We start from the raw sequence: 27,021 nt of genomic DNA, 5'->3' as shown, positions 1-27,021 counted from the left end.
AGTTAGAAGCCAGCTTTTACTTCAGCAAGAATTGTATGCTTACTCCTGTGCTTTTAAGACTGTTGTGAATAGATGTGAAAGAACCTTATTTTTACATTTCACTCAGCAGTGAATGTTCTATTTTTAATGGTGCCAGCAGTTTGTAATAGTTGTCACCACGAATCTCCTGCTAGATGTTGGCTAAGAGGATCGAGTACAGAACTAATATGTACGTTTAAAACAGCAAATAAAATCACAAGGTCAAGTCTAAACAAGGGGAAGGGGAAGTCTGAGAAACGTTCTTACGGAAGGCAGGGTGCGGACTCTTTCGTCAGCGTTACGCTTCTCTGGGGCTCTTCGTTTCCACGTGTGCCGAAAGGAATAAGGAAGGGGAGTCATAATCTGGTGGACACGAGGCACTTGGAAAGATGACTCCACATGTTCATTTTTTCCTTAAAAAATGTGTGGCAGGGTAGATGTTGTTTTTTACTAGATGAAGAAAAGAAGGCTTAGACAAATGCGCCTTGTCCTCAGTCACACAGGGTTTACATGGTGGAGGCAGGGATTGAGCACAAATTGGCTGGACTGTGACGCCTGTCAAATGCTAGGCACTTCTTTTGTTGGTGTTTCTATTCTCTCTGCTACACACATTGCTCTGAATAAAGGAGACAGAAGTTGGGAGTAATGGCAGCTTGTCCAGGTAAATCAGGACTTCCCTGCAACGTGTCAGATAGCTCTGTAGACCGGAAGAGAACTCTGGGGCTAGAACCCACAGCAGATCCTGATTTATAAAAGGACCACTGAGGTGGCTACTTGTGTTTCACTGAACGTGAAATTTGAGGCCAAAATGTTGGGACTTGATGCAAGAAAAATAAGGGGTTCGTGAGAAAGATACTAATGCAGTCTTTCAGTATTTATTTCTTAAAATAGCTAGTGAAAACCATGCATTTTAAAAGACAGGATTTATTGATATTTCAGTTGCATTTTCTGGGCAGAATTCCATTTTTGGTGTTAGAAGAAGATGCATAGTTACAAGTCTGTGGGGCTGTAAGCAGAAAATTGGCCCTTTGAGATTTGATCATCTGGCCAGTGGCCCCAGGCATTTAGCAGGGACATACCTAAATGATAGTTTCAATTTTAAAACATAAAACCTGTGTACCTGAAGTTAGAGTGTTCCAGTTGCCAGTTTTGGTAACAAATTACCCCTAAACTTACAGATTTTGTGGGTCAGGAATTTGTACAGTGTCCAGAGAAGGATGGCTTTGTCTCTATTCCACAAAGTTTGTGCCTTCAGCTAGGAGGAAGGGACAGCTGGGGAAGCCATCTGGAGGTGTTTCCACCTGATACATCTGGTGTTTATCCTGGTGGTTGGGTGGGATCTGGTAGTTGGGGGTGTTAACCAAAGTACCTCTCTGTAATCTCCCCAGTGTGGTCTGAGCTTCCTTAAAGCATGATGGCCTCAGGGTGGTCACACTTCTTTCACAGTGACTCAGGTCTTCAAGCTCAAGAGTTCTGGCAAGAAAGATAGAAAGTGCATCATGTTTTATAATCCATCGTGGAAGTCACCAGGCATCACTTTTGCCCTTAGAGCACTGACAAGCCCATCTATACTCAAGGGGAGGGGATATAGATCCCTGTGTCCAATTGGAAGCATGTCAAAGTCACACTGTAGAAGAGCACATGAGATGGGCGATGTCATCGTGGGTACTTTTGGAAAATACAGTTTGCCAAGCAGAATATTAGGCCATACAGTGCAGGTGATCTGTCACAGACAGGACTGAAGATGACTGTCTTCATGCCTCCTACCATCACTGTTTACAGTCTAGCAATGGCTTCGTGTCCATGGTTACTTTTTGGTTTTTTGTCTTTCCTCATTTCGTGCTCCTGTACTTCTTATTAATGAGTCAAGGTAGTCAAATAACCTCTGAATCTCAGGATGTTATCAGTAAAGTTTTATGTTTGTTCAGTCTGAGCGTAGTGTTAGTCTGTGTGAGGAGTGGTGTCCCTGTTCAGTGCAGTTATTTGAGGACCCAGGCTTATTCCATCTAAAGACACCATCACCCATTAAGTGCTCTGTCAGCGCCTCTGCAGCTGGTGTGGATGAGACATCCCTCTCTGAACCGCCTCACCTCGGTCATGCACATCACCTTGGCTCAGGTTTCGTTGGTGACGGTGGATTTTATGACCCCCCTCACCCCCGAGGCAAGGGCACTGGGAAACACAGCCCAGGGAGAAGGGTGTGGTGTGAATATTAGTTACGTCTGCTACATCTGTCATCTCCTCCTCTCTCCTCCAGGCTGTTAAGGATCCAGGAGCCTCAACATTGCCAGAAATGTCAAGGGTAGAATGAAACAAACTGACCAGCTCTTCAGTTTCCGAATAGTTTATCAGTTTGCAAAGTAGTTTATGAATGGCAGGAATTGAGACCTGAGAGTATTAAAGATTATCTGGTTTATTGATTTAAGACTGTTTTTGGGCATGCATTGCTTTCATCCAAATGAAATCTTAGGGGAAGTTCCAATTTATGTAACAGATAAGAGTGAAGCTGCTCTGGTTAAGAGGTTGCATCCTCATCCTTTTCCTCTGCCGTAGACCCTGAGTCCCTTGCAAGGGCTCCTAGGGCCCGTGGATCAGAGTTAATGACATTATTTAACAGACAGGAGAAACTGAGGCACAGAGAGGCAGGGACACATTTGCCAAAGATGACATGGTTTGTCTCTAGCAGATTTAAGGTTGAAATCAGGTCTCCGTATCCTTGGGCCAGTGTTCTTTGTGCTGCTATTAAGTTAAAAATGGTGCCCTTGCTTCGTTTCAGTCCACATAGTCCTTGTGACCCGTGGCCTGAGGTAGGACACAGTATACCTTCCTGGTGGTTTTGGCTTCTCTTCATTTACCCCAGCAGTGGGAGCAAAGGGTTGGGAGAGGGGAAAGAGCCCCTACATGAATGGCTATAGCATTCCTCTCCGTGGTGGCGGTTTTATCACGGCATGAGGAATTGGGGATTGTACTTGAGTCAGCAGGGGGATGCCATGGTAGCACGGGGCATGGTGGGGACCAGGGATGGGGGCTCCCTGAATTCACCTGAACTCTCTTGCCCTCTGACCCTGGTGTGGCCATGCCACTGTATCTGGAGGGGAGTAAGTACAGTGTGGTGGAAAGAACATGGATTCTGGATTTCAGCAGATCTAGATTTCAGTCTTAGGAGTTATGTGACTTTGGGCAAGGCATTTTATCAATCAGAGCCCCAGTTTTCATGCTCACAATATGAATTTAATAACTATCATTTAAGATGACTGGCAGCATTTGAGGTAATATATTTGAACCATCTTCCATGGGAGAAGGTAGTGGGATGTTGCCAGTGGGAACATCCCCATGGTGTCTGCCAGATTCTAAGTTGAAGTCATAGTTCTATCACCTATAGCTGTTTGAGCACCAAACCTTAAATTTCTTTTTTGTAAAATAAGGCAGTGGTAGTATGGACTCGGTATGCTGCATAAAGCGGGAATCTGGAGCCAGACTATTCTTGTTGGAATCCTAGTTCTGCTCTGACCTAGCTGTGTAGCCTTGGGAAAGTTACTTAATCTCTCTGTGTCTTGGTTCCATCTCCTGAAAAATGGGGATGGTGATTGCTGGGAATATTGAAGGCTGCAGTGACAATTCCACGAGTGAATGTTTACAGACTAGTGCCTGGCACGTAGCGCTGTGGAAGTGTCTGTGAAAGCGAACCACCAGTAGGTATCTCATGGGGTGTGGCAGGGGTTATTTTGATATGAAATGGAAAGGCCTGCAGTCATCCCCTGGCAATAAGCACCGTAAGTACAGGCTGTTACTGAACAAGCATTAACTATGTTGTTAAAAGTAGAGTTAATCCTTCCCGAGGTCCTGCAGAATTCTAGGCACTATGCTAAGAAACTGATTTTTTTTTTTTAAATCATCTTTGGTATTTTTTCAGGATTTGGAGGACTGATTTACCCACGTGCTTCCTCTGCCCATGGTGGTCTGTTTCCCCTTACAGAAAGGAGCTAGGGGCCTGCCTGGCTTTTTCCCTGTCCTGATAATCCTGCCCGGGTAGGAGTGGCCTTGTTTCCCAAATCCATTTGGCCTTGACCTCCCCACCCAGACTTCTGTGAGGCGACTGTTTCTTCAGGGGCCCAGAGAGGCCACTGCTGGAACATAAGCAGGTGCTACCCTAGCGCTGGAGCTCCTCGGGGTATGAGAGGTTTCTCCAGATACTCAGTATATGTCCTGTTGGAATTGCTGGAAAAGAGAGTTTTCCTTGAAAACTTCTGTCTTTGACCAATGAATTAGTCCTGGATACCATTTAAAATTAACTTTTGCTTTTCTCAACCTAGAATATGGAAGAAGCACATTCACCTGGTAGTAACCATGTTAACACTTTGAGTGCATAACCATCCTACCTGTCTGTCTGCATTCTCAAAAAATGGATTCCTTGTTATAAGTTATTAGGAAAACGACAAACATTTTAATAAAAATAATTTGGTTGATCTTGGTCTACCTATGCTATTTGGAATTGTTCCTGGGTTTTATTTCCCAGTGTAGCATAGGATTCAGGTAGTCTTGTGAAATCTGACTTCAGTTTGTGGTATTAGAAACAATACCCAAGTGTGGGCTTTGGAGAATTACGTTAGTTATGAATAGCATCTGTCTAGCACTTAAGTATGGGTGTAAGTTTAAAAAAAATTGAGCTATGTAAGTACAGGGTGGGAGAGATTTACCCTTGCGGTGTTTTGTGTCAAAGGATTTGCAGAGTTAGATGTTTGGAAGTGGTGCAGGCATTAGGATGCACTCATAGTTGTGCTCAGCCCAGGGGAGTCATCTTTATTCCTGGATACTGTATTTCAGGGGGAAACGGATTCATTTTACCATACCTAGAGCACGGTGACCAACTTGGGAAAGGATCTGGAAAGGCATAGTCCTTGACCAGGAAGGTGTCATAGTCTAGGTGGGGGGGACACATATGTAAAGGAAAGAACTGGGGATGCTTGGTCTGAAAGAGAAAACTTTGTAGTGAATATCATTATTGTTTTCAAACATTGGCAGTAGGAACAGGCTTTTCTGGGAGCCAGACTGTTCATCGGAACAGCACATTTGGCTGAGGTCCCAGGCTGAGGCCAGAAATGCTGCTCACACAGTCTGGCTGGTGACTTTATTACCCACACATGCCCCCTCCCACAAAGTCCCAGGAAGACCCTAAAGCACTTGAGGCCTGAAGGGAGAGGACTGGTCAGGGCAGAGCGCTCACACACGGGCTTACCGCCACTTCCGGTGTGCTGCTTTTCCCTGCAGGCCCCATGTGGCTGTTACTCACTTACCCCTAGTGTCAGACCTCCGCTTCCTCACCATGACCTTGGCCAGGAAGTAGAGCCACACGTGGTGTATTCTCCTCCAGCACTTCCTCAGCTTCTTTGTGCACATGAATCATCTGTGGGTCTTACTAAAATGCAGATTCCGGTTCAAGTAGGCCTTGGTTGGGCCCCAGATTCTGCACGTGTACAGATGCTGCGGGTTGGTGGACCATACTTTGAGTAATGAGATGCTACTGCAAATCGTGAGTCTCCCCTCCAGGCTACAGTCAAACGCCTTCAGGCCAAGGGACCACCTCCTCCGAGCTGTCCTCAGGACTAAGCCTCCCATCTGTCTGCCTGGAGGTACTGTCTTATTTTTCTCCCTATTCTTTTTTCTCCCTTATTTTTCTCTCTCTAGGGTCACTTCTGCAGTTACCTAACTTAAAAAAATAATACCTTGACTTTCATCCAACTTGTTTGAGATACAGAACTTCTGGTATATGTGCCTGATACTGTCAGAAACTTTACTCCATGACACAAGTATCCCTTTACCTAACATTAGGGCAGATTTCTTTTCTTACAGTTGTGTATTTGTGGTTGCTTCAAGGTGACCACTTACTCCAATGCACTGTAAAGTGATCTGCAAAAGTTCTGTTTATGGTATGTTGTACACTTGCTCAGTGAGGTCATAACCCTGGAATAATCAGTAAATTTGGTTAAGTGTATATGCCCCCCCCTTTTTATGATTCAAGTTATCTCTGAATATTTTTGATTGTCATTGATTGAGGTCCTTTCAAGTTCATGTCCCTTCTCCAGCAGTAGCTTATATTAGTCAAAGTATAGTGATTGAGAGGGTTCTCAGATGTGTTAATCTTGGTAAATTCTCAAATATCAAATCATGCTTTTCCATACAGGAGCTGTGTGGTCTTAGGCAAGGTGCTTTCTATGTCTGAACACATGTGAACGCAACTGTAAAACAGTGATAGTATTTACCTTGAAGAAATGAAATGAGATGTTTATGAAAGCACTTGGACCATTTCTAGCACATGGCAGTCACTCATGAGCGATCCCCTTGCCTCCCAGTTGTTCCTCTTAGACCAGTTTCAAGCTTTTTGTAGGGGAGGGGCAGATATTTTCCTTTTCTGCTACTTTGAAAGCATCTTGAGAACAGGGTCTATATTTGAAATCCCATTTTAGTCTTTTACTGTGTGTTCAGTAATGACACATTGAATAAATTAATTAATGATTAGATGATCTCCAAGGTCTTTCTGAGCTTTTAAGTTCTGATTGTTTGATTCTTCCAATGTTCTAGCTGTTAGGAAAAAATGGGAGAATTCTCTTAAAATGAATGCCTTCTTATTTAAGGGATTTTTCTCCTTTGCAGTCTTAGAAAATATGTATTACATTTACTATTACTAATAAGTAGGTAGCTGGGCCCAGGAGCCAGATGCATCAGTATAAGTAACCTTTTGAATTTATAATTTTGGGCGTGATTCTTTGTCTAGCGCAAATAAGATGGGTCAGAGGCTGGTCTTGACTTTGCTTCCCCTGCAGTGCTCTCTTGGGAAGATCCCTGTGAAAGATGAGCAAGAAACATGCATTTGTTCTCACGTGTGGTGTGAGATTTGGAAGTCATGCATAGCAGAGGCTGAGTCTGATATATTTATCTCAGTCCTCATGAAAGAGGCATTTTATGTCCTAGATTAAGGACGCTTGGGCTGGTGGGGTTAGGCCAACTCAGTGGATAAAAAGAGGAGGAGTAGATTCATACAAATCTTGGGATTGAACTTGGTTACCTGTATGGGCGGGTAGTTCTTGAGCTGACTGTGTGAATGACTTGCTGGGAGATGGCGCTAGTTGAGGCACCAAACTGGTAGAAAGGCCACATAGGCTGTTCAATCTAGACCCGAGTTTAAATCCTGTCTTGGGTGTGTTATTTAATTCCAGACTGAGGTTTTTTTCATGTTTAAAAAGGGATAATATGAGTCTTAGAGGTTTTTGTGGGGGATAAATTAGATAGCATATGTCAAATGCCTGGCAGTGAGATTGGGCCGTGCTGATGGCGACCATGGTGACACATTTCAGAAGGGAAGCATAGGCGTCTACGTAGGTCTGCCACCTGTGAGAGTGTTAGCCCTGGTGTGACTGAGGGGAGCCCCAAAGCTGCCTGCTGCCTTTTATGACTAAAGTGTAGACTGCAGTGGTTGTGCTAAGAGTTCCTCATTGATCTGGAAAATACGATAACCATCTGGGGAAAGAAAAACCCAGTTGCATGTTTCATTCCATGAAAATTTGAAATACGGTTACGTATGTGAGTAGCTTCAAACTTTCCTCCCCTCCTCATTACCTAGGACTTGTCCACTTAAACCTTTTTGTCCAGGAGGAAGTAAAAAATCAAAGGAAAAAAACAAACCGAAAATCTTACTAATCTCTTCCCTGACAGTTTATTTCAATCCCCAGCGTTTACCATGACTTCCATTTTCCTTTCATTTCTTTTTCCCCTTTATGGAGGCACTGAGGATTAAACCCAGGACTTCGTGTATGCCAAGCACGTGTTCTACCACTGAGCTCTATATCCCCTACCCTTTAATTTTTGAAAAGGTAAAAATGGCAATAATAAAAAATATCAATAAATCCATTCCACATGAATGGCCTTTTTTTAGACAATAGAAAAGAAGGCTCTGAGCTATACTTTTAAGTACTTACGGGACCCAGCACCAAGCTTTGCTAATTGGCCTGTGGCCTGTCACCTCCCAGCAGTGAATCCATTGCCATTTCGGGGGCTCAGGCTCTACCATGAGGGCTCTGACAATAGAGGAATTGGGTTCCATACCGTACGATTGATTTGGGGTTGTGGTTCTTTGTGTCATGTTTAGCTAAGTTTAGATTCTGAGAGACCTGGTAGTAAGTAATGAGGATTGATGATGAGCGTGAGATCCAAGAGCGAAACAAAACAAACTTCTGTTACTTCACCTACAGCTATTTCGAACTGGAGAGCAGTGGTCTGAGGGATGAGATTCGCTATCACTACATACACAGCGGGAAGCCCAGGACCGAGGCACTTCCCTACCGGATGGCTGACGGGCAGTGGCACAAGGTCGCACTGTCGGTCAGTGCTTCTCACCTCCTGCTCCATGTCGACTGCAACAGGTATGTGTTTGCCTTTGATCTTTTGTGATTCTGTCCTTGAAATCGAGCCGTGGGGAAGAGAAAAAAACCAACCCCCTTCAAGCCTTGCTGGGAAACAAAAAACCAAGGGACCCTAATTGTAATTTAACCTACCGAATGGGCCATTAGGCGTGCTGAAATGACCAGCTGTGATATGCTAAGAAAACAGTTCATTAAAATGAAACCATAACCAGTGATTAGGAAAAAATTTGCAAAAGGTTGATTACAGATTGGGGAATATTAAGTGCACCTCAGTGTACTCCAGGCACCGGCTGGAATTCCATGGAGCTGTGATCACAGTTAACTGTGATATATTGTTGTTGGGTTCGTTCCACTTGGAAGTGAATGAGCCAGTCTACCTTAGAATGAATCTGAGAAGCCTGTGCTACCAGAGCGGCTAATTCTATTTCACTTCATCAAGCACAGCTTTGCTTAAATATTTTTTTCCAAAGGGAAACCTCTTAAAGAGGCTGTTCTTTGGATCTTTTGGAATTGATGCCATTTATTCTCTGCAGAGGAATGAGCCTTCCTGCCTGTCAGAAGATGGCAGGACTACTTGTGAAGTTGGGGGGGTTTCACAGAGTTTGTGGGTTGGGGTAGGAAGGAGATACTGTCTGCCATGTCTGTCACTGGGGGGAGGTTTACTGCCAACCTGAAGAAAAGACACTGTTGGTCTCTACTGGGTTACTTGTGGTTGGACAGCTTGATAATGGTGGTCAAGGGGAATGTTTTGTTTTCTCCAGAACCCACTGAAAGTCCTTATGGTTAACGATCTGAGACCTATTATAGAGAATTTTTTGCATAGAAAGATACCCATGAATTGTTGGTTCTCATTAATGATACTGTCAAAGTTGAAATGATCAGCCACAGGACTTGTTCTCTGGGGCCCAGGATAAAGAACAGGCATGTTGGGGACAGCCTCCCTTCCAACACCCAATAGGGCAAAGCATAATCTAAGGTCAGTCAGCTCCAGACTACATTTCTGATGAAGAGATACTTCAATGTGCTGGCCACTCCAGCTCTGCAGTCTCTTTGAGAAGAGGACCTGGAAGGGCAAAGAAAAGAAATTGGTGTCAGGCTTAAGGAAAATTCTGCCATCTTGAAGTGAGTCTTGGTCTATTTTGATGTCATCTATTTAAGATGCTTTCTGGATTTTCTGAAAAGTTGTGGCTTCAACCAGGTTTAATGTGTGTGCCTGGGCAAAGTTTCCATAGGAACTACAGGCTCCTTTTTACCTTGCAGTCCTGGGCTGGGCATCCGGGACAAAGCCAGCCCTCAGCCACCATCTCCGCTTCTGCCTTCAAGAATTCATAGGCGCTCTCAATTGTCTACAACTAAAGTGGCCTGTCAGGTAGCACTTTTGTTCCCCACCGCCCACAACCCATATGCTGCCCAAATGGGAGAGCAGAAGGGTCCTGCATGTCCTCCTATGCACAGGTCAGAAAGAAGCCTCAAAGCCTTAGTTTAGTAATTCCCAACTGAAAAGTCTTGGAGACACTGCTGTTTATTGCTGTATGTTTTTTTTGCTTCCTCTTTTCAAAAGCCTATTTTCCAATATTCTTCTCTCTAGAGACAAGGGAAAAGAGAAGAGGGTGTGTCTCTGCTAACTGAACATCCCCTGCCATCACAAATTCTCTGGTCCCCATGAAATAGTTGTTAGCTGTGTAAATTTGGGCAAGTTAATTTCTTTGCACCTCAGTTTTTAAATTTGTGGACTGGGCATAGTGATACTAATACATACCCATAGATGAGAATGTTACATAAGATCATTTACGTAAAGTGCTTTGGGGTGGTGCTTGGCCTTGGGGACTCAGTGCAGGGTGGGTGGTGGTGGTTACTGTTATTACTATTGATTCTGCACATCTGTGGTGCTTCTTTGTCTCCAAACTTTATCTGTATGTACTTCCAGCTTCTTTACCAAGTAGGGAGAGAATGGGAGAGCTGGAACCCAAAGTATGTATACTTGAGGGTCAGCCTCATTTATAAAGAATGGAGTGGAGGGATTCTAAGGTTTCCTTCCTTTCTCTTGGCATTGTTCATACTTTAGTTCATGGCATAATGTTATCCTTTATGTAAGCTCTTGAAGGGAAAACAAAGTTGTCACCAGTTAATGATTCATGGACCCAACGCAAGGGAGTTTTTTAGATAGATCAGGGAAAGAGAGGTCCACAACCACTGGGCCATACGAGAGGTAAATTTGGATTTTGATGTAGGAAAAGTCTAGAAACAGAGCTCCCAAACCTGACTACATTGAAGAATTATTGAGGAATCTATTTAAAAAACAAAACAGAACGGTAACCAAAGGCCATCTCTGACCTGGTGGGTGAACCCGAGCAGCTATATTCTTCATAAGCTCTCGGTGTAGTTCTTTTGTTGTTGTTCTTTCTTTTTTATTGAAATAGTCATTTTACAATGTTGTGTCAGTTTCTGATGTACAGCACAATAGTTCAGTCATATGTATACATACATATTTGTTTTCATATTCTTTTTCATTATAGGTTACTACAAGATATTGAATATAGTTCCCTGTGCTGTACAGTAGAAACTTATTTATCCGTTTTATATATAGTAGTTAGTATTTGCAAATCTCAAATTCTCAATTTATCCCTTCCCATCTCCTTTCCCTTCCAGTAACCATAAGTTTGTCTGGGAGTCTGTTTCTGTTTTGTAAGTAAGTTCATGTGTGTCTTTTTTTCCTTTGTTTTTAGATTCCACATATAAGTGATATCATACGGTATTTTTCATTCTCTTTCTGGCTTACTTCACTTAGAATGACCATGTCCATGTCCATCCATGTTGCAACAAATGACATTATTTTACTATTTTTTATGGCTGAGTAGTATTCCATTGTGTAAATATTTGGTGTAGTTCTTACATAGGCAGTCCAGCTTTGGTGCATGGACTGGTGTTTCAAAATCACTGATTTAGATAGTGGTGGTGGTGGGGAGGCTGGAGGACCAGCTGGGCTACAGTGAATAAATGAGGGACCCTGAGAAACCAAGTACCTGAAGCAGAGCCCCAGGGAGGAGGAGGAAAAGTTGAAGGCGAGGTTAGTGTCTAGTGCACAAAGCAGCCTTAGCTCCTTCACAAGTTTCTTCCCAGCCGGCACCGGCTGATTTTAGAATGGCCAAACCCCAGTCCATTTATCAAGATGCCGGTCTACTACTTCTCTAGCTAGGCGACCCTCACAGGCAGCGGATTTCAGAAAGGCTGATTTTTATTCTCTAAGCTGTGCATTTCATACCACCAAGGTTCTTTTTGACCCCTTTTACCCTTAAAGTTATACTATCTTATCTTTTTCTCAGCCCGTCACCCACTAGAGTTCTGCTGGGTGGATGATAAATGGTGATGAGGTAGATAACATTTATTGGCTGTTGGCTGTGCTAGTGCCAGCACTCAGTGCTTTACGTAGATTAATTCATCACGCATGCTGTTGTTTTTCTCATTTTAAAATGATGGAACTGAAGTTACCTTCGGTCTCTGCAATCCTGCTGTTGATAAGTGGCAGTGCCAGGATTTGGACCCAAGACTGACTCCTGACTGCCTGCTCTAACCACTAGGCTATTCAGCCCAACAGTGGGGACTGTTGGAACAGGAGGGGAGGCAACAGCCCGACTCAGTGTGAGCAGTTTGTTCTTTAGTGTTTTCCTCCCACACGTCTTAGATTGCTGATCTTTGGAGTCATTCGGTGAGACTTGGCAGTCTTACTAGCGGAATGTATTGCATTGGTGTAAAGGAAGGGGCTTAACATTACTGAGCGTCCACCACAGGCCGGGTAACGTGCTAGGCTTGATAGTTCCTAGGACAGGCGTGTGGGGCGGTTTCATTAGACTCATTTTACAGATCTGGAATTAGAAAGGCTCTGAGAAGGTAAGTCACTCAAGCTCAGTCATGTAACGTAAAAAACATAGAGCCCAGACTTTGACCCAGAATCCAACTCCCAAACCTTTGTCTTCCCCTGCCTCCTCAGCACCTCTGAAATTCATGTCCTTCCTAAGGTGAGGTCACAGCCATGCCAGGGAGGCTTCCCAGGAGAGAGATGCTGCAGAAGGTTCAGGAACCATAAAAATACTTCAAATCAGGAAGCGGGGATTTCTCAGGCAATACCATTGCTCCGAGGAACTGTAATGTGGAAGGATTTTCTACCTTTTTCAGAACTGAGAAACAGAGCCCTTTCAGACCCAGTTACACAAATGATCACAGGAAAAGCGACTGCTACTTTAGTGGGTTGTTGAACACTGTCTGCTTGCTCCTGGGACACACTTTTCTCCCTGCTTCAGCTGTTCAGCTGGGCCTAGTGAGAAACCCCAAAGTGCAGGTAGCAGATTACCTCAAGCCAGAAACATGAAAGGAACCACTCAGTTGGGTGGCCAGCCTGATTACCTCTACTGCCTTAGGTTTTCCTTTAGCTGTCTTTGTATTAATAGTTGCCATCAAAGCCGAGAACGAGGCCTGAACTAACCTTCCTTGAATTCTCCAGCTCCATTCTCTGCTCACCCTGTGGCCTGTCCCTGTTTACTAAAGCCCACAATCTGCTGACGTCTGGAATTCAGTGCATAGTGTTCTTTCCCCACAAAAGGAATTTTCTTCTCCTTATTTAGTGACTTTTAGTTTTCAGTCAATCCATCCAGTGAAAGTATTGGACAGATGATCTCTGCCAGGCTGTGGGGATGCAAAGAAATAGGAGTTCTTGCCATCAGGACGTTCAGGGCTTACTCATTCAGTCATTTTATATTCTGAAGCCACCAGGGTCCCCCACAGTGATGAGCCCCAGTCCTTTGATATCAGAAAAGTCGAGGGCTTGGATGGAAGCCCTGTGAGCAGGAGGCTTTGACAACTCATAGTAGCAGCTGTGCAGTGGAGAGAACTGAAAGTAGTCAACTCCCAGCATCTTGGTCTTGAATTGACAGTGGAGGAATGGACTCAAGAATGTTTTCCATTCAAATGGGACATGCATCCAGTTTCTGCAACATATAGGTCTCCACACTCATCCAACCCCCTCTTGCCTCACTGCTGGAAAAATTTCTCTTACACAGTCACATTGCAACAGAGCTCTGAACTCTTGCCTCATCTGCTCACACTTGCACAGGTATGCAGTGTGAATGCACACACGTCTGCAGCCCAGTTGTCACTCTGGCAGAGTCGACTCGATTATGGTCTAGATAGTAAACACGTTTAGATCTTACTTTTAATACATGCTCTTTATTCACTGCATAGCCCATTCAATTTTTCCATACAACTGATTTTGGAGAGCATGCAGAACCAGAAAAATAAACTTACTATAAATCACTGAACAAGTCAGTAATTCAAGGTTTCTGTTGAAATATTTCAGAGTAACTTCAGGATATGAGCATCTGTTTATATCTCTTAGGTTCTTCAAAATGAAATATGGTGATAGGGCATCCTTCTAGAGAGCTCCTGAAGTAATTACAAGCATCATCTTATTAAACTTCATATTCTTTAAGGTAGTTAAGCCACATGTGTAATGTACTATATTGATTTTTATACAATCATTTGCACTAGAGTAAGGAGGGGGAAATGAAGAGATGACTATCAAAGGCCACAGCTTCCAAAGGAGCCAGGCCAAGGTTCTCAACCTCCTGGTTCCCCTATTGACATATTATGCACTTTACAAACAGAAACACATGCATACAACTTGTCATCAAAATTAAAATTGATCTCAGAAATGCAAATCAAAACCACAATGAGGTATCCTCTCACATCAATCAGAATGACCAGCATTAAAAAGTCCACAAATGATACATGCTGCAGAGGCTGTGGAGAAAAGGGAACCCTATGCTGTTGGTGAGAATGAAGTTTGGTGCAGCCATTTTGGAAAACAGTATGGAAATTCCTCAGAAAACTAAAAATGGACTTATCATATGATCCAGCAATCCCACTCCTGGGCATGTATCTGGAGGAGACTCTAATTTGAAAAGATCCATGCACCCCAGTGTCCATAGCAGCACTATTTACAGGAGCCAAGACATGGAAGCAACCTAAATGTCTGCTGACAGATGAATGGATAAAGATGTGGTATATAATACAATGGAATACTACTCAGTCATATAAAAGAATAAAATAATGCCATTTGCAGCAACATGATAGACCTGAAGATTGTCACATTAAGTGTAGTGTGCCAGAAAGAGAAAGAAAAATACTGGTGATGTCACTTATGTGGAATCTAAAAATAGGACATAAATGAACTTATTTACAAAACAGTCTCATAGACAGAAAACCGAGGTATGGTTACCAGGGGGAAAGAGGGCGTGGAATGATAAATTGAGAGTTCAGGATTTGTAGATATTACCTACTATGTGTATAAAATCAACAACGTTCTGTTGTATAGCACAGGAACTATATTCAATACCTTGTAATAGTCTATGGTGAAAAAGAATAAGAAAGGAATATATATATAAAATATATGTATATATATATAATTATTATAATATGTATATATAACTGGATCACTGTGCTGTACACCAGACATTAACACAACATTGTAAATCGACTAACTTCAACTAAAAAAAATTAAAATTGAGAAGCCAGCATGTGTTTCATGTCCTAGAGCTACCCCAGCAGCACCAGATCCTCTGTTCAGGAAGAGATGACAAGCAAGCTGGGAAGATAGGATACACCTATGTGTAAATTTAGGTAATAAATTAGGTAATATTACAAGGGATGTTGTAAGGCAGTACATACTGGGTTGCTTGGTATGTAAGGCAGTACATACTTGTATTCTTGGTAGAGGAAATCAGGTCTGGGAGATCACAGAAGAGAGAGCTCCTGGGGACGAGGGGTAGCATCTCAGTTTCTTACCATCCCAGGTGAAAATACATGACAATATCTGCAGCTTTACAGTTTTGCCACTGTGAGATCTGGTTCCATACCAGTCACGTGAGGATCGGCTTGGAATGAGGTTTATCTTGTAAGCATTACAAAGCCAATCACAGTGCCAGTGAGTGAATAATGTGTATGGGTGAGTGTGTTGTCAAGTTGGCACTGAGGGAGCCTGCAGGAAAAGACAGAGAAGGGCATGTGAGAGAGGGGAGAAGAGCTGTTCTGCACCTGACCAGGCATGTGGGCTCTGTGGTTTCACCTACACTTAAGATGAGTGCTGGACCTTTGTCTTGGTCTTGCCATTTACAAAATGTGACTTACATGCAATGATGCAATGATGCAGCAGTGTAATATCAGGAAATCTATGTCTTAGATTCTTTGACGTTTCCTTTTGTACTCCCATCCTTCTTCTCTCCCTTTGCCAGAAATTGTGCTTGCATCTGTAAAATGGGAGTACGGTTGGTGTAGGAATAGAGTAAGAGTGTGTGCAAAATGCTCAGAAAGTTTCAAGCAACTATATGAACATACAGCATCATGAAATACTATAAACATAGACCATCATGTAGAAGAGATGTTGAAGTATCAACATTGGAAGTGAATACCATTGAGTCAAACTTTCACCTTTAATCCCATGGGTCAGAACCTAGTGTGTAATGTGGATCCATGGTGCAGTGTAGGATTTGAGGTCAGTCAGGTCCCTGAAGTTATTCTGACTGTCCAGTCCCAGGCATGGTTGTCCAATAGTTTTTTAGTTCCATGGTTGGTGGTGCAACACGATGGTGCATGGTTTGTACATTGAGTCCCTGTAAAAATATGCAATTGCAGAGTCTCTTTCAAAATATGTATCTGAGGCTGAATGGGGAAGGAAACATCCCCTGCAATATAATAAGATCTTTTGTTGATCCTGATAGGGCTTCGAAAATGTGGCATGGCTTCTTTCCTTTTTTGTTTCTGTGAGAGAGGAGGGTCAAAGATTTACTTCCCCCTCCTCAACTGATGAGCCAAAATTATCACAGCTTTCGGGAGGAGATGCCAATCCAGGTGAAGGATGAGGAAACGAATGTGTTAAAAATTCCTAGATCTTCTAAACAAGATACATACTACTTGCTTCTCTGCTTTGAATATCTGGCTTTTTAGCACAAAAATGGTCTGGACTGAAAACTTGAGCTGAAAGAAATTGTGAAATTTGTATGACCCTGGGAAATTCGTCTACTGCCCCTGGGCCTTAGCTCCCTAGGTGTGCAGTGAAGGGCTGGGACTAGATGCTTTTTAAGTCTTCTTCCACCTCTGCCCTGCTGGGCCCCCCTCTCTGATTCTGTTTCATCACAGTGCTTAGTTAGGGCACGTGTTGTCTTTCTTTTTTTTTTTTTGCCTTAAGGACCCTGGAGAGCAACCCAGCTTGCTATAGTCACAAGGTTGCTTCTGTAAGTAGACCACGAGGGGCTTGCAATTATCTCAGTGGATAGATAGGTTGACAGTGTAGTGTGGTGCTGGTGAGTAAAGACTACTTACCCTATATGTCCAGCAATTTTTTTTCTCTCACTTATCTCCCTCCTTGCTGGAGTAGATGCTGAATGTGCATTTTTGGATCTAAGGGACGTTGGCATCTTGTTCTCTTCACCATGTATTGTTTCTTTCCTTTAGTGTCCTCTACTCTAGACATGTGACAGTGGACAGCCTTTAGGGGGTGCAGGCTGCCTTGGCCAGGGAGACCCTGGTAGCTTGATAACCTCTAAGGTAGAGCAGTACACAGTACCCAGCAGATGATGAATAGCTGTGCTGGTTAAAACAACAACAACAATAATAATAAAAAAAAACATAACATGACCTCTGGATACTGAATGAAAAAAAGCTTTTGCTGCTGCCAAGCTGTAGAGACTTAAATAATGGGAGAGAATGAATCTAAAGGTCTAGATGGCTAGCATAATACATTCAAACTTGTAGGTTCTTCGGCAGTGTAGAGTGGCTGCTTAGTTGTGAAGGCAGTTTAGACATCGCTGTGTTGGACGTCTCATTCTAGCTGAGCCCCTGACACTTCTACTCATGCTCTGTACCCTGGAGCTTATTCATTCCAACCTCCTTAAGTGGGTTCCAAGTTTAACTTTGCCCTATCTTCTAATGATATCAGTAGCAAACCTATTTCTAATTTTATCTTTTCAGAAACCATTGTCTTTTCCTCTTGTCTTCTGAAGGGTTTAAATACGCTTTTGGTTAACCATGGCCTCAACGGCAGAGAGGTAGAAGGTGAAAGGATTAATTGAAGTGGATGATGAGAGTGTGGCCTGCATTTCCTCACATCCATCTGCACTCCTGGGCTTTCAAAATTGCAGATGAAAAGGATGAAAAAGAAATACAATAGGGTCTTCTCTTTATCTGGTGGTTGGTTGGCTACCTGAGGCCATGAGTAGATTAAGGAGAAGGCACGTTATTGGATACATGGGGCCCACAATGTATTAGAATAGAAAGGAAAAATAAGACTTCATTTCCAGCTCATAGTGATTTCATCTACATGTCTTCAGACACATCTTGAGCTGTGATTGTATTGTGTGGACATGGGTCTCTACAGGATGAATGGAAGGGGAAATAGGTTGCAGGGGAAATAAATGTTTTCTCAGAGGACAAAATATCGAAGCTTGCATCTCTATTGTTACAATTCTACTCAGTCCTTTTTGATGGATATGTATGGCTATTCTGTAAAAAGGAAAGCGAGGGGAGAAAATAAAAAGTCAAAGAACGCTACGTATGGTGGAACCCTATTTTTTTTTTTTAAGAATGTAAGTTTATATATTCATCTCTGTTCCTTTTATGCTTTGCTTGTTGGGAAAGAGCATAGGGGAATAAAAAATGCATGAACCATCCAGACTTTTTAATTGGAAAAGAAAAAGAATTGCAAATACTACATCCATTTCCTAGTTAGACCGGTGGTGCTGATGTTGTCGTTGAAAAGAACTGATTTTCTACACGACTGTGGGAGAAAAAAAAACCCCCATCTATCTCTCTGGGAACTTTAATTAAATTAATGTTATAAATAATAGCAGCCAGAGTGGCTGGATGCAAGGAAACAGATTTATAGCTGAACCTGTTCGGCTGCTTTTCTTCTAGGGGGCGTGGTGGGGGTGGGGCGTGAGGATGAGGAGGCCTGGAAGGAAAAGTTTTCTGTGCCTGCTTTCCCCTGCTCTAACTCCCAATTCAGTTGGCTTTTGCCCCTCAGCTCATCCCTCTTAACTTCTTGTGAGTATTTCTCCCAGCAGGAGCTGCAGAGCCACGAAGCCGGCTGGTTACTGTGCCTGGGACCTCACCTGAGGGTTTTCCTGGGCAATTAGAGTGGAAATCATTTCCCTTCTCCTTAAAGGACCTGTGTGATACTATCTCTGACCCTTCTCAGGAATGTCCTGCTGCATCTCTACTTGTTAGTCTATTAGTCTGAGGGTATCACTTTCCTGACAGCAAATTTCACACATAGGAACTTACAGGCTTGGAACTGGGGCTGTCAGCTGACTTCTTTGGAATCCTCAGAGTGCCTGTATTCCCCAGAATGGAATTCTATTTCCACTGGAGATAAACAGCCCCGGGCTGTGATTCATCCTGATGTGTCCCCGGCACAATGCTTGACTCACTCAGTTACTCACTACTCTTTGGCTCTCCCGGTTAGTGCTGTCTGTGAAGCACAAGAAAGGAAGGAGCTGGGGAATCTATAATTCCAATTTCTTGAACTAAAAATTCTTTGACATTTTGGCCTCAGAGACCCAGCGTCATGCTGGGAAAAACTCCAACTTTTTGCTGAGTCATTGCTGACTTGAGATTATTGTTTGGGATTTTTTTTTTTTTTTAAGAGATGACTTAGCTAGTCACTTGATCTTTTTTCTTTTTAATAGCACTCTGAGGTGGATGTTCTTGCATCTTACAGATAGGGTGTTTTGAGGTGTTGAGAACAGAAATACCTCATCCAGGGGTTCACAGTCAGTGGCAGACTGGAGCCAGAGTGGGGAGGTCCGTCCTTAATCCTTTTTTGGGGAGGTTATTCTCTACCCATCCTTCCACCTTCTTCCCTCCTCCTCTTCCATCTTTCTAACACCCTCATGTGACAAGATTACACTTCTAACTTCTCATGGAAGAAGTCTAAGGTGTCCCATTTATAAACTGAAATATAGGCCACGTTCCTTGTGTTACTTTCTGAGACTGAGGATGCTGCTCACCTGAAAAGGCCACTTGCTCATTGAGCCCAAATCTACCTTGTTATAAATTCCCACTTTGGACTCCAGGAGGCTTAGGTGGAGTTATTTTTAGCTTTAAAGACTCTTCTTCCTTCCTGGAATCTAGAGTGTTGATAGACAAGTTCATGACTTCAGTCCCACAGAAATAGTATCGGGTCAGGCCTTCCCATGGCCCATCAGCCCCATATGATTTGCATGCCTTGCATGTGCCTCCGTGCTGTTGTGTAATGGCCAAGGACCTCATCCTAAATCATGACTGACAGCAAATGAGCCATGTGGCCATTTCTTCAAATGTGAAATAGATGTGTGACACTAGTCATCAGCATTACATGGTTGGTTTTACACTGTCCAGGATAAATTTTGATAGTCACTGTTTCAAAGTGATAAACTCTGTGTTCTTTAAGGTGACTTTGCCATTAAAAACCACTGGTGGTGAAATAAAGGGCTGGGCAGTGGGGACCCCCATTTAGGAGGGCATTTGTCATTATTGCTTCTTTTATTGGTATCTAATTAGGTAGGCAGTAGAGCCTACAGGAGCCAGTAAGAGGGCAAGGCCTAGGAAGTTAGGCGAGCACATGGAATTCTGAGTCATTTTCCTGGACGGCAATTTTTCATGGACATTAGGGTGATACGTCAAGACTTCACTCTGTAAACCTGATCATCGCATTCCCTTCCCGCCGTAACACACACGTATACACCTTTAGTGGCCTCCTCTAAATTTTAGGCTAAAGGTCACAATGCTTAACACAGCTTGCAAAATTTTTGCGTAGTCTGGCCTGTGTTTTTCTTCAGTTTTCTCGCACTAGTTTTCCCATTCCTCTGACCTCAAGTTCTTTCAGGTCCTTAAGTGTACTGTATTCATTTCAGCCACAGGATCTCTGTACGTGCCATTTCTTGAATATCAAGTTCACTTCCACTTAACCTTAATTTTCGGGACAAAAGAAGGAAGTTTCATGTGTTTTACACTTTCACCATAAACCAGTGTTCGTTTTTCTACAGAGCACTTTTTGAGCATTTGATTTGATGGTCTGTCTCTCCCACAGGGCACCCTGAGTGCTCACCATGGTATCACCAGTGCATGTCACAGAGCTGTCACATAACAGGCAGTCAGCAAGCATTTGTGAATACCTGAATGAATGAATGGATGGAAGAGTGATGTAAGGTCTGTGGTTGCGGCTTCTGACCTGTGATCCTAGCTTTGTAGGTCCTGTCACTTATGTCTCCTTGTTCTTTGCCTCAGTCTTACCTGCACAGAATGGGCGTCATCTCTACCTTGTCTGCTTGTACAGGGCTGTCATGGGGGTGAACTGAGAACCTGCAGGGGAATATGTGCTGTAAATTTCAGTGTGCTTTGTAAATATCAGGCTGGGGAAAGGTGAAGATGAAGTAACCTTAGCATTTCTGCTTTGAACTTCCGAGGATTAGTCTTTTCTTGAGGAAGGCAGTTAATCTGTAAAAGACATTGGATGATTTCCTGGTCTGATTCAAAGCACAGGGTGAGCGGTGCCTCATTCTCAGGTTGAATTTTCATGTGTCCTGTTCTCTGCGGGAGCTCTGGCAGGCATGGGAGAGTGGCAATAATTTACAGATAGGCTGCAAACATAAACTGATTGCAGGTGGGATTAAGGGGTGTGTGCCCTCTTTGCTGGAGAGCAAACACAATTGGGTACATTTGCCTGTATGGTGGGCATGCCACCATCGTAAAATTCTGTGGGTTTGTTTCTTCAAACTGCAGTTAAGGCCCACAGTAAGGGCCTCCCATCAAACCCACTGAGTTAAACCCTTTGGGCAGGATTTCATGATTGTCCTGGGCTATTTTGGTATATAGCTTTATTGTGAAGCTCAGTGGATGTGATTTTTGTTTAATTTTCTTAAATTATGAAAGGTGCTCACCTGATCCACTCAAAATGAAAAATGAAAAAGAAAAGAAGATAGGAGGGCACAAATTTTAAGCAGCAACGGAAAGTTTAGGGTGAAAGATTTTGCAGTATACGTTATTTTTGTTGGAATAACTAATAAATTGTAAAGCATTCTTCATGTAAATTAGACAATATGTAACAAAAGTACTGGATCTCTTATTAAAAAAAAACACAAAAGGTACAAACTTTTCAAAGCCCTGTGATACCCATCACCCTGCCCCTAATTCCATTGCTCAGAAGTCATCAGTATTAAGTTTTATTTCTGTTCTCTAGATTTTTTTCTTTGCATATGCAAACACATTTTTTTCCCATAATAAGACAGCACTGTATGTGTTGTTAACTTGCTTTTCCGTTTAGCAGAATAAAGCCTGATGCACCGCTGGTATGCAGCAGGCACATGCTTAGGAGGGGCAAGGGCTGCTTTGTTGCTTGTAGGATAGTCTGGGCAGCTCTGGCCCTGGGCAGTGTGTGGGACACTACCTGCAGGTCTCTGCCCTCCTGCTTTGGGCTGTAATCTGTGCTTCTGGCCTGTCACACACAGCAGTGACCACAGCAGTGGGGCAGGGAGCCAAGAGCCCCTGCCCTTGGGTCAGCACGTCCTGTCTCAGCTGTGGAGCTCGGCGAGACTGTGGCAATTAGCCTATGCTGAGATGGGAGTTACAAGATTGAAGTGGATATGTGATGAGGGTCAGATGCTCTGAGCATGGGAATGATGCTAAATCTTGTTGGTGTGACCAAAGTAGAGCGGGTGCTGTCCAGGGTCAAGCATCGGGTGAAGGCAAACAGAGAAAGTGTAGTTTGATGGTTAACAGCATGAGTGCTTGGGTTTGGATAGCTCTGGGTGTCCACTCTGTCTCCGCTACTAGCTGTGACTCTTGGCAAGTTAACTCTTCTAAGCCTCAATCATGAGGATAATGATGATGCCTCCCTCATGGGATTACTAGAATTAAGTGTGACGGTGCATATGGGTCAGATAGGACACCTGGTTGCAAGTAACAATGGCTTAAACTGTAAGGAGACGTAATGTTTATTTAAACAAGAAGCGTAGATGAGGCAGTGCCTGGGATGCGTTGGTGCTCAGACATGTCATCTGGGACTGATGCAGTCCTTTTTATCCATCCCCTCTGTCATCCTTGCTAGGGGAAAGCATCTGGAGATGATGACAAAGGGGCGGGGGTCACCATGATTGTCTTAGACCAACCATCCTTCCTTCCGCGGTGCTGGCACATTGCTCTCTCAGCAGAATTGAGGTACTTGGGACACAGACGGGGAAGTGGCCTTGGGTCGGCTGTCCATAGTGTTGCCCCAGCATATCAAGAGTGGAGCACCGTGCTGAGTAATTGATCGAGACAGGCCTCCAGGATGCTGCTGAGGCTGAACTTGATAACGACGTTGAGTGCGCCACGTTTGAGCAGAACAGAAGTGAACAGAGCCAAGGAGATAAAACCAGGATCTAGTTGATCAGGAATCATTTATGTACATGGGTGTTCCTGCCACCAAGGAATCTTTAAGGCCATGATCAAACAGAGGAAAGAATATGATTGGGTCTGAGATGCCGGCCTGGCTTCTGCCTGCAGAGTCCATTCACCCTGTTGGCTGAGTACCTCCCTCTAGGCCTTTACATTGGGAAACCTGGCCTCTGCCTGTTGCCGCTGCCCTTTAAACAGGCCCTGTAAACACAGCTGCCCCTTCCACATGAAGTACCATGGCAGGCCCATCTAAGCCAGTGCCCGGTGACAGCTTTTACCCGGGCCTGCCTTCCTCCTTACTCTCACCTCCTCATTCTCTACTCTCTCGTCGTCCTGGCCACAGATCCCTGGCTTTTACTGTCTGTTTCTTTACCTGATTAGTTTGGCAACTTGTTTGCATGTCTTCTCTGTTTGCTGACCACAGAGCGTCACCGCGGCTCCCCTGCCAGCCCAATCCCCAGCATCCCCACTGGCAGGACAGCCCTTCCCCGCACACTGCACTCAGGAGGTCCAGACCTGGGCTTTTCTGCCCTTCCCCACGCTGACTCCTTGCCATGCCTTGAACATCCTCTTTTCTGGCTATGCTCTAACTGCATGTTGGATCCTGAACAGCTGGGTGGGGGTGCTGCTTACCCCACTGGAGTTAGAGCTATGTAGCAATGGAATTGCCGTCTGTGGGTGGGTTCAAGGGTTCACTTGGGGTCACCCTGGATTCCAGATTTCAGTGGAGAAGAAGATGATGACAACCATTACAGTGTCCATGAAGCTGTTGAGCACACACATTAGGTGACCATGCCTTGCCCTAAAGCTCGTCCTTGCTAAGTGCCACATGGGAAAGGGGACTTGATATTTGCAAGATGGGCAGTCATTGGTATTAGCCCAAATGTCACTTCTTTCAAGAGGGAGTGCATTTAGGTGTTGGCTCCAGTCTTCCCTCAAGGGAGAAGCAGGGTGGGATGTTGGAAAAAGCCTTGGGGTCTGGGCTGGGTATCTTCCGTCTCCTCTAAAAACATCCCCCACTTCTCTGCATCCCTCTGCTCTGTGTCCTAGTTGGCCGACCTGCATGGACTACATCTGGGGGCTCCTTTGCCATCTAGCTTTCTTCTGAATTGAATCAGCAAGAACAGGTGGAAGGTCAGAGGGAGGCAGTGTTTCTTCTTCCCTGGCTCCTTCTCTGTGGGGTCACGTGGGACTGACTGTGCCTTTTGACTAAAAGCCACAGGCCCTATCAGGTGGCTCTTTCTGAATTCCTGGCCCTTTTATGCCCGAGAAGGAAAGAGTGCTCCAGACCCCGTTTTACAGTCTCTGTGACAGTGTATCATCTCTTGTGGCCTACCTACTCCCTGCTCACACTTCTGTAAGTAATCTCTTTAATTTATTATTCTCTTCAAATTACCAGATTTCAGTAGCATAGTGACTCTTTCCCACCAGGATCCTTACTGTTACAGGTTCAAAGTCGAACACCCCAGATCACTCTTGGGCTCTGCCGCTTCCTAGCTGTGCATCCCTGGGCAAGCTTCTTAACTTTTTGGAGTCTTGAGTTTCTCATCGGTTAAAAGCAGAGTGGCCCTAATAATTGCTTTTGTGTACCTCACCGGGAAGAAACAAGGGGTGTGAAAATACCATGCAAACTGTGATGTGCGGTGAGCAGGGAGGGGTGATTATTACTGTGATAGTCCGGGAGCTTGAAGTGGGGGTGGGGGAAAGCAGGAGGCTTTGAGGATGGAGCGCGCAGGCCTCCAGAGAGGACCCTGCCTCTTCCCCCGCTTCTTCCACACAGTTAATGAGAAGCAGAGCTGACGGGAGGATGGGACCCAACGGATTACCCTTCAAAGCCGAGCCCACAGGACCTCCTCTTCCATTCACCTCGGCTCACAGGTCCGACTCCCGTGGAATACAGATGAGACCCCCCTCAATTACGGGCAAATTATTTAGCGATGGCATTAATGCTAAAATGGATTCTTTGATAAGGCCTTTGGAAAATATAATTACGTGGTCAGAAAAGTGGAAATTGTCAGGTGGTGCTGAGAGACACAGATGACAATGCTGATCTCTTGGCTTCGGTTTTGCGCTATTCAGAGTGTGCAGTATCGCAAGGATAAATCCTGTTTGTGTCTGGGATAATCTGACGTTGGTTGCTAAAAAGAAACAGCAGTGGTATTTATATTGGAAATGGCTTTGGGAGGCCTCGTGCCTGAGCTTGGAGAGGGAGGTGGTGCCGACTCTACCCGATCACCCTTGATCATGTCAATCATCTCATCCTCTTTTATTGCCTCTAAGGACTCTCACTTTTTGAAATTATCTTGATCATTTACCTGTTTACGATTTTACTGTGTCTTCTCCCTGATTCATACTCCTTACTTCCTGTAAAAAGTGTCAGTAACTTGAACTTGTGTCAAAGCTGTGTCCCCAGTGCCTGGTCAGATGCCTGGCTCAGAGAGGATGCTTTGAGCATTTGTTGAATTAGGGAATGAATGAAGAATTGAGGAAAGAAATACTATGCAGCAATGGCTGTACTAGGCATGCAGGAGAAAATTCTGGGCCTTTAAGGAGCTGATACCTAGTATTTTTCCGGTAACACTGAAGAGATGGGCATAAACCCACAGTTCCAGATATGAAATGCTCAGGGCTCTAACAGAAGCAAAGGTGTGGGGTTGACTTCCAGTGGAAATGGGGAAGGTAAAATGAATGGTGGTGTGTGAATAAGGCTTTAGATTAGAGCCAGGCTGCTGCGTTCATGTCCAAAGCCCTCATTTCCCAGCGTTTTCCCTTTGCCTAAGTTAATTGGACCACAGTTTTCTCATTGGTGGGGAAAAAATGGTAAATGACCCTACGTCATGGATTCAATTGAAGTAATAAACAGGAAGTGTATAGAGTTATGTCTGGTACATGGTAAACACTCAGTAAATGTTAACTATTATTACCAATAGTAACATTAGTAATAGAAGGAAGAAGAGGAGGAAAATGTTACGAAATTCAATTCAGTGACTCCTAAGCCAGTAGGTGAGAAGACTTGGATTCCAACTCTAGCTCTGCTGCTCAGTTATGTGACCCAAAGGAAGAACTCTTCTCTGGGCATCATGCAAAATGAGGAGTTTGAACTGAATGGGTGCCCTCAAATTATGGTTTTGTCCTTAGGGCTGGGCCTGAAAGATGCACAGTAATCTTGTATTAGAGTGTAGTGTGTATGCAGGGGGTAGCTTTCCTTCTGATTTTTGTTTTTCTGCTCATAACATAAGGTTTTTAAGAACATCTTGGCTTTTGTTCCCCTTATACCCCAGGACACACAGCTTTGGACACAGAGAAGATTTTCAAATACCCATTGGTTTCCTGGCTGACTGATTTGATTGGGTATTAGGATTAGAAAGAGTCCCAAGGGGTCCAGAAGAGAGAAGGGAGAAAGTGAAGGATTATTCCCTTCCTTAATACCGAGATTGTCAGTGAGACATTTTATTTAGTCCTCATCCATGTATACTTGAAGTAAAAAGAGGGAAATAGAGGGAGGGCAGAAGATAAGAAGGAGAAACTAGGAAAGGAGTGAAGACATTTTATCAGATGTCTATGGTGAGAGTTTTCATGTAGCAGCTCATTGAACTTTCAGAACCACCCTGTGAGATGTGGGGGCAGGTGTTTTAACGCATCTTTATTCCCATTTTGACTATGAGGAGGTAGGATCATGGAGGGCCCAGAAGCAGGTAAGAGTGGGGTTGAAATCCAGGCTTGTTAGACTTCAAAGCCATCCTACTCTCCTCTTGTGAGGTAATTATTCCACATCGCCTCTCTCCTCACGCTGCCAACGATGACTCTTCTCCCTCACACTTGGTGGATAAACTTGCTACCTGCCTCACCCAGAAAATAGAAACAGTCAGAATAGAACCCTACCGGTTCCTGATACTACCTTTGCTAACCTACCTGCTCCTGGACCATGGACGTTGCGTTTTCCCATGCCAGGAAGACTCTCCATGCTTCCGTTCAGGGCCATTCCCTTCCCTTGTGCAGGACATCACTTTACCCATTTCCCTCTGTCCTCTATCATCAGTATTTCCTCTCAACAGGGCTATTTCAAGTGGCATAAGTACATTCTATAAACCTATCATATGTAAGTTAAAATCTTTCTTCCATCCCA

General features: G+C 44.0%; 1 protein-coding gene across 2 annotated transcripts in view; it reads left to right on the top strand.

Moving 5' to 3' along the window:
* NELL1 (neural EGFL like 1) overlaps positions 1 to 27,021 on the top strand; it is a 755,554-nt gene that overhangs the window by 105,082 nt on the left and 623,451 nt on the right. For both annotated transcript variants that reach the window (XM_074372235.1, XM_074372234.1), the window contains exon 4: positions 8,265 to 8,435. In XM_074372235.1, coding sequence (XP_074228336.1) covers positions 8,265 to 8,435 — 171 coding nt within the window. The remainder of the gene's footprint in view (positions 1 to 8,264; positions 8,436 to 27,021) is intronic.

Source organism: Camelus bactrianus, chromosome 10 (assembly GCF_048773025.1).
Source record: "Camelus bactrianus isolate YW-2024 breed Bactrian camel chromosome 10, ASM4877302v1, whole genome shotgun sequence".
Lineage (NCBI taxonomy): Eukaryota > Metazoa > Chordata > Mammalia > Artiodactyla > Camelidae > Camelus > Camelus bactrianus.
Note: the sequence above shows the minus strand (reverse complement) of the source record. Positions and strands in the feature narration are given on the sequence as shown.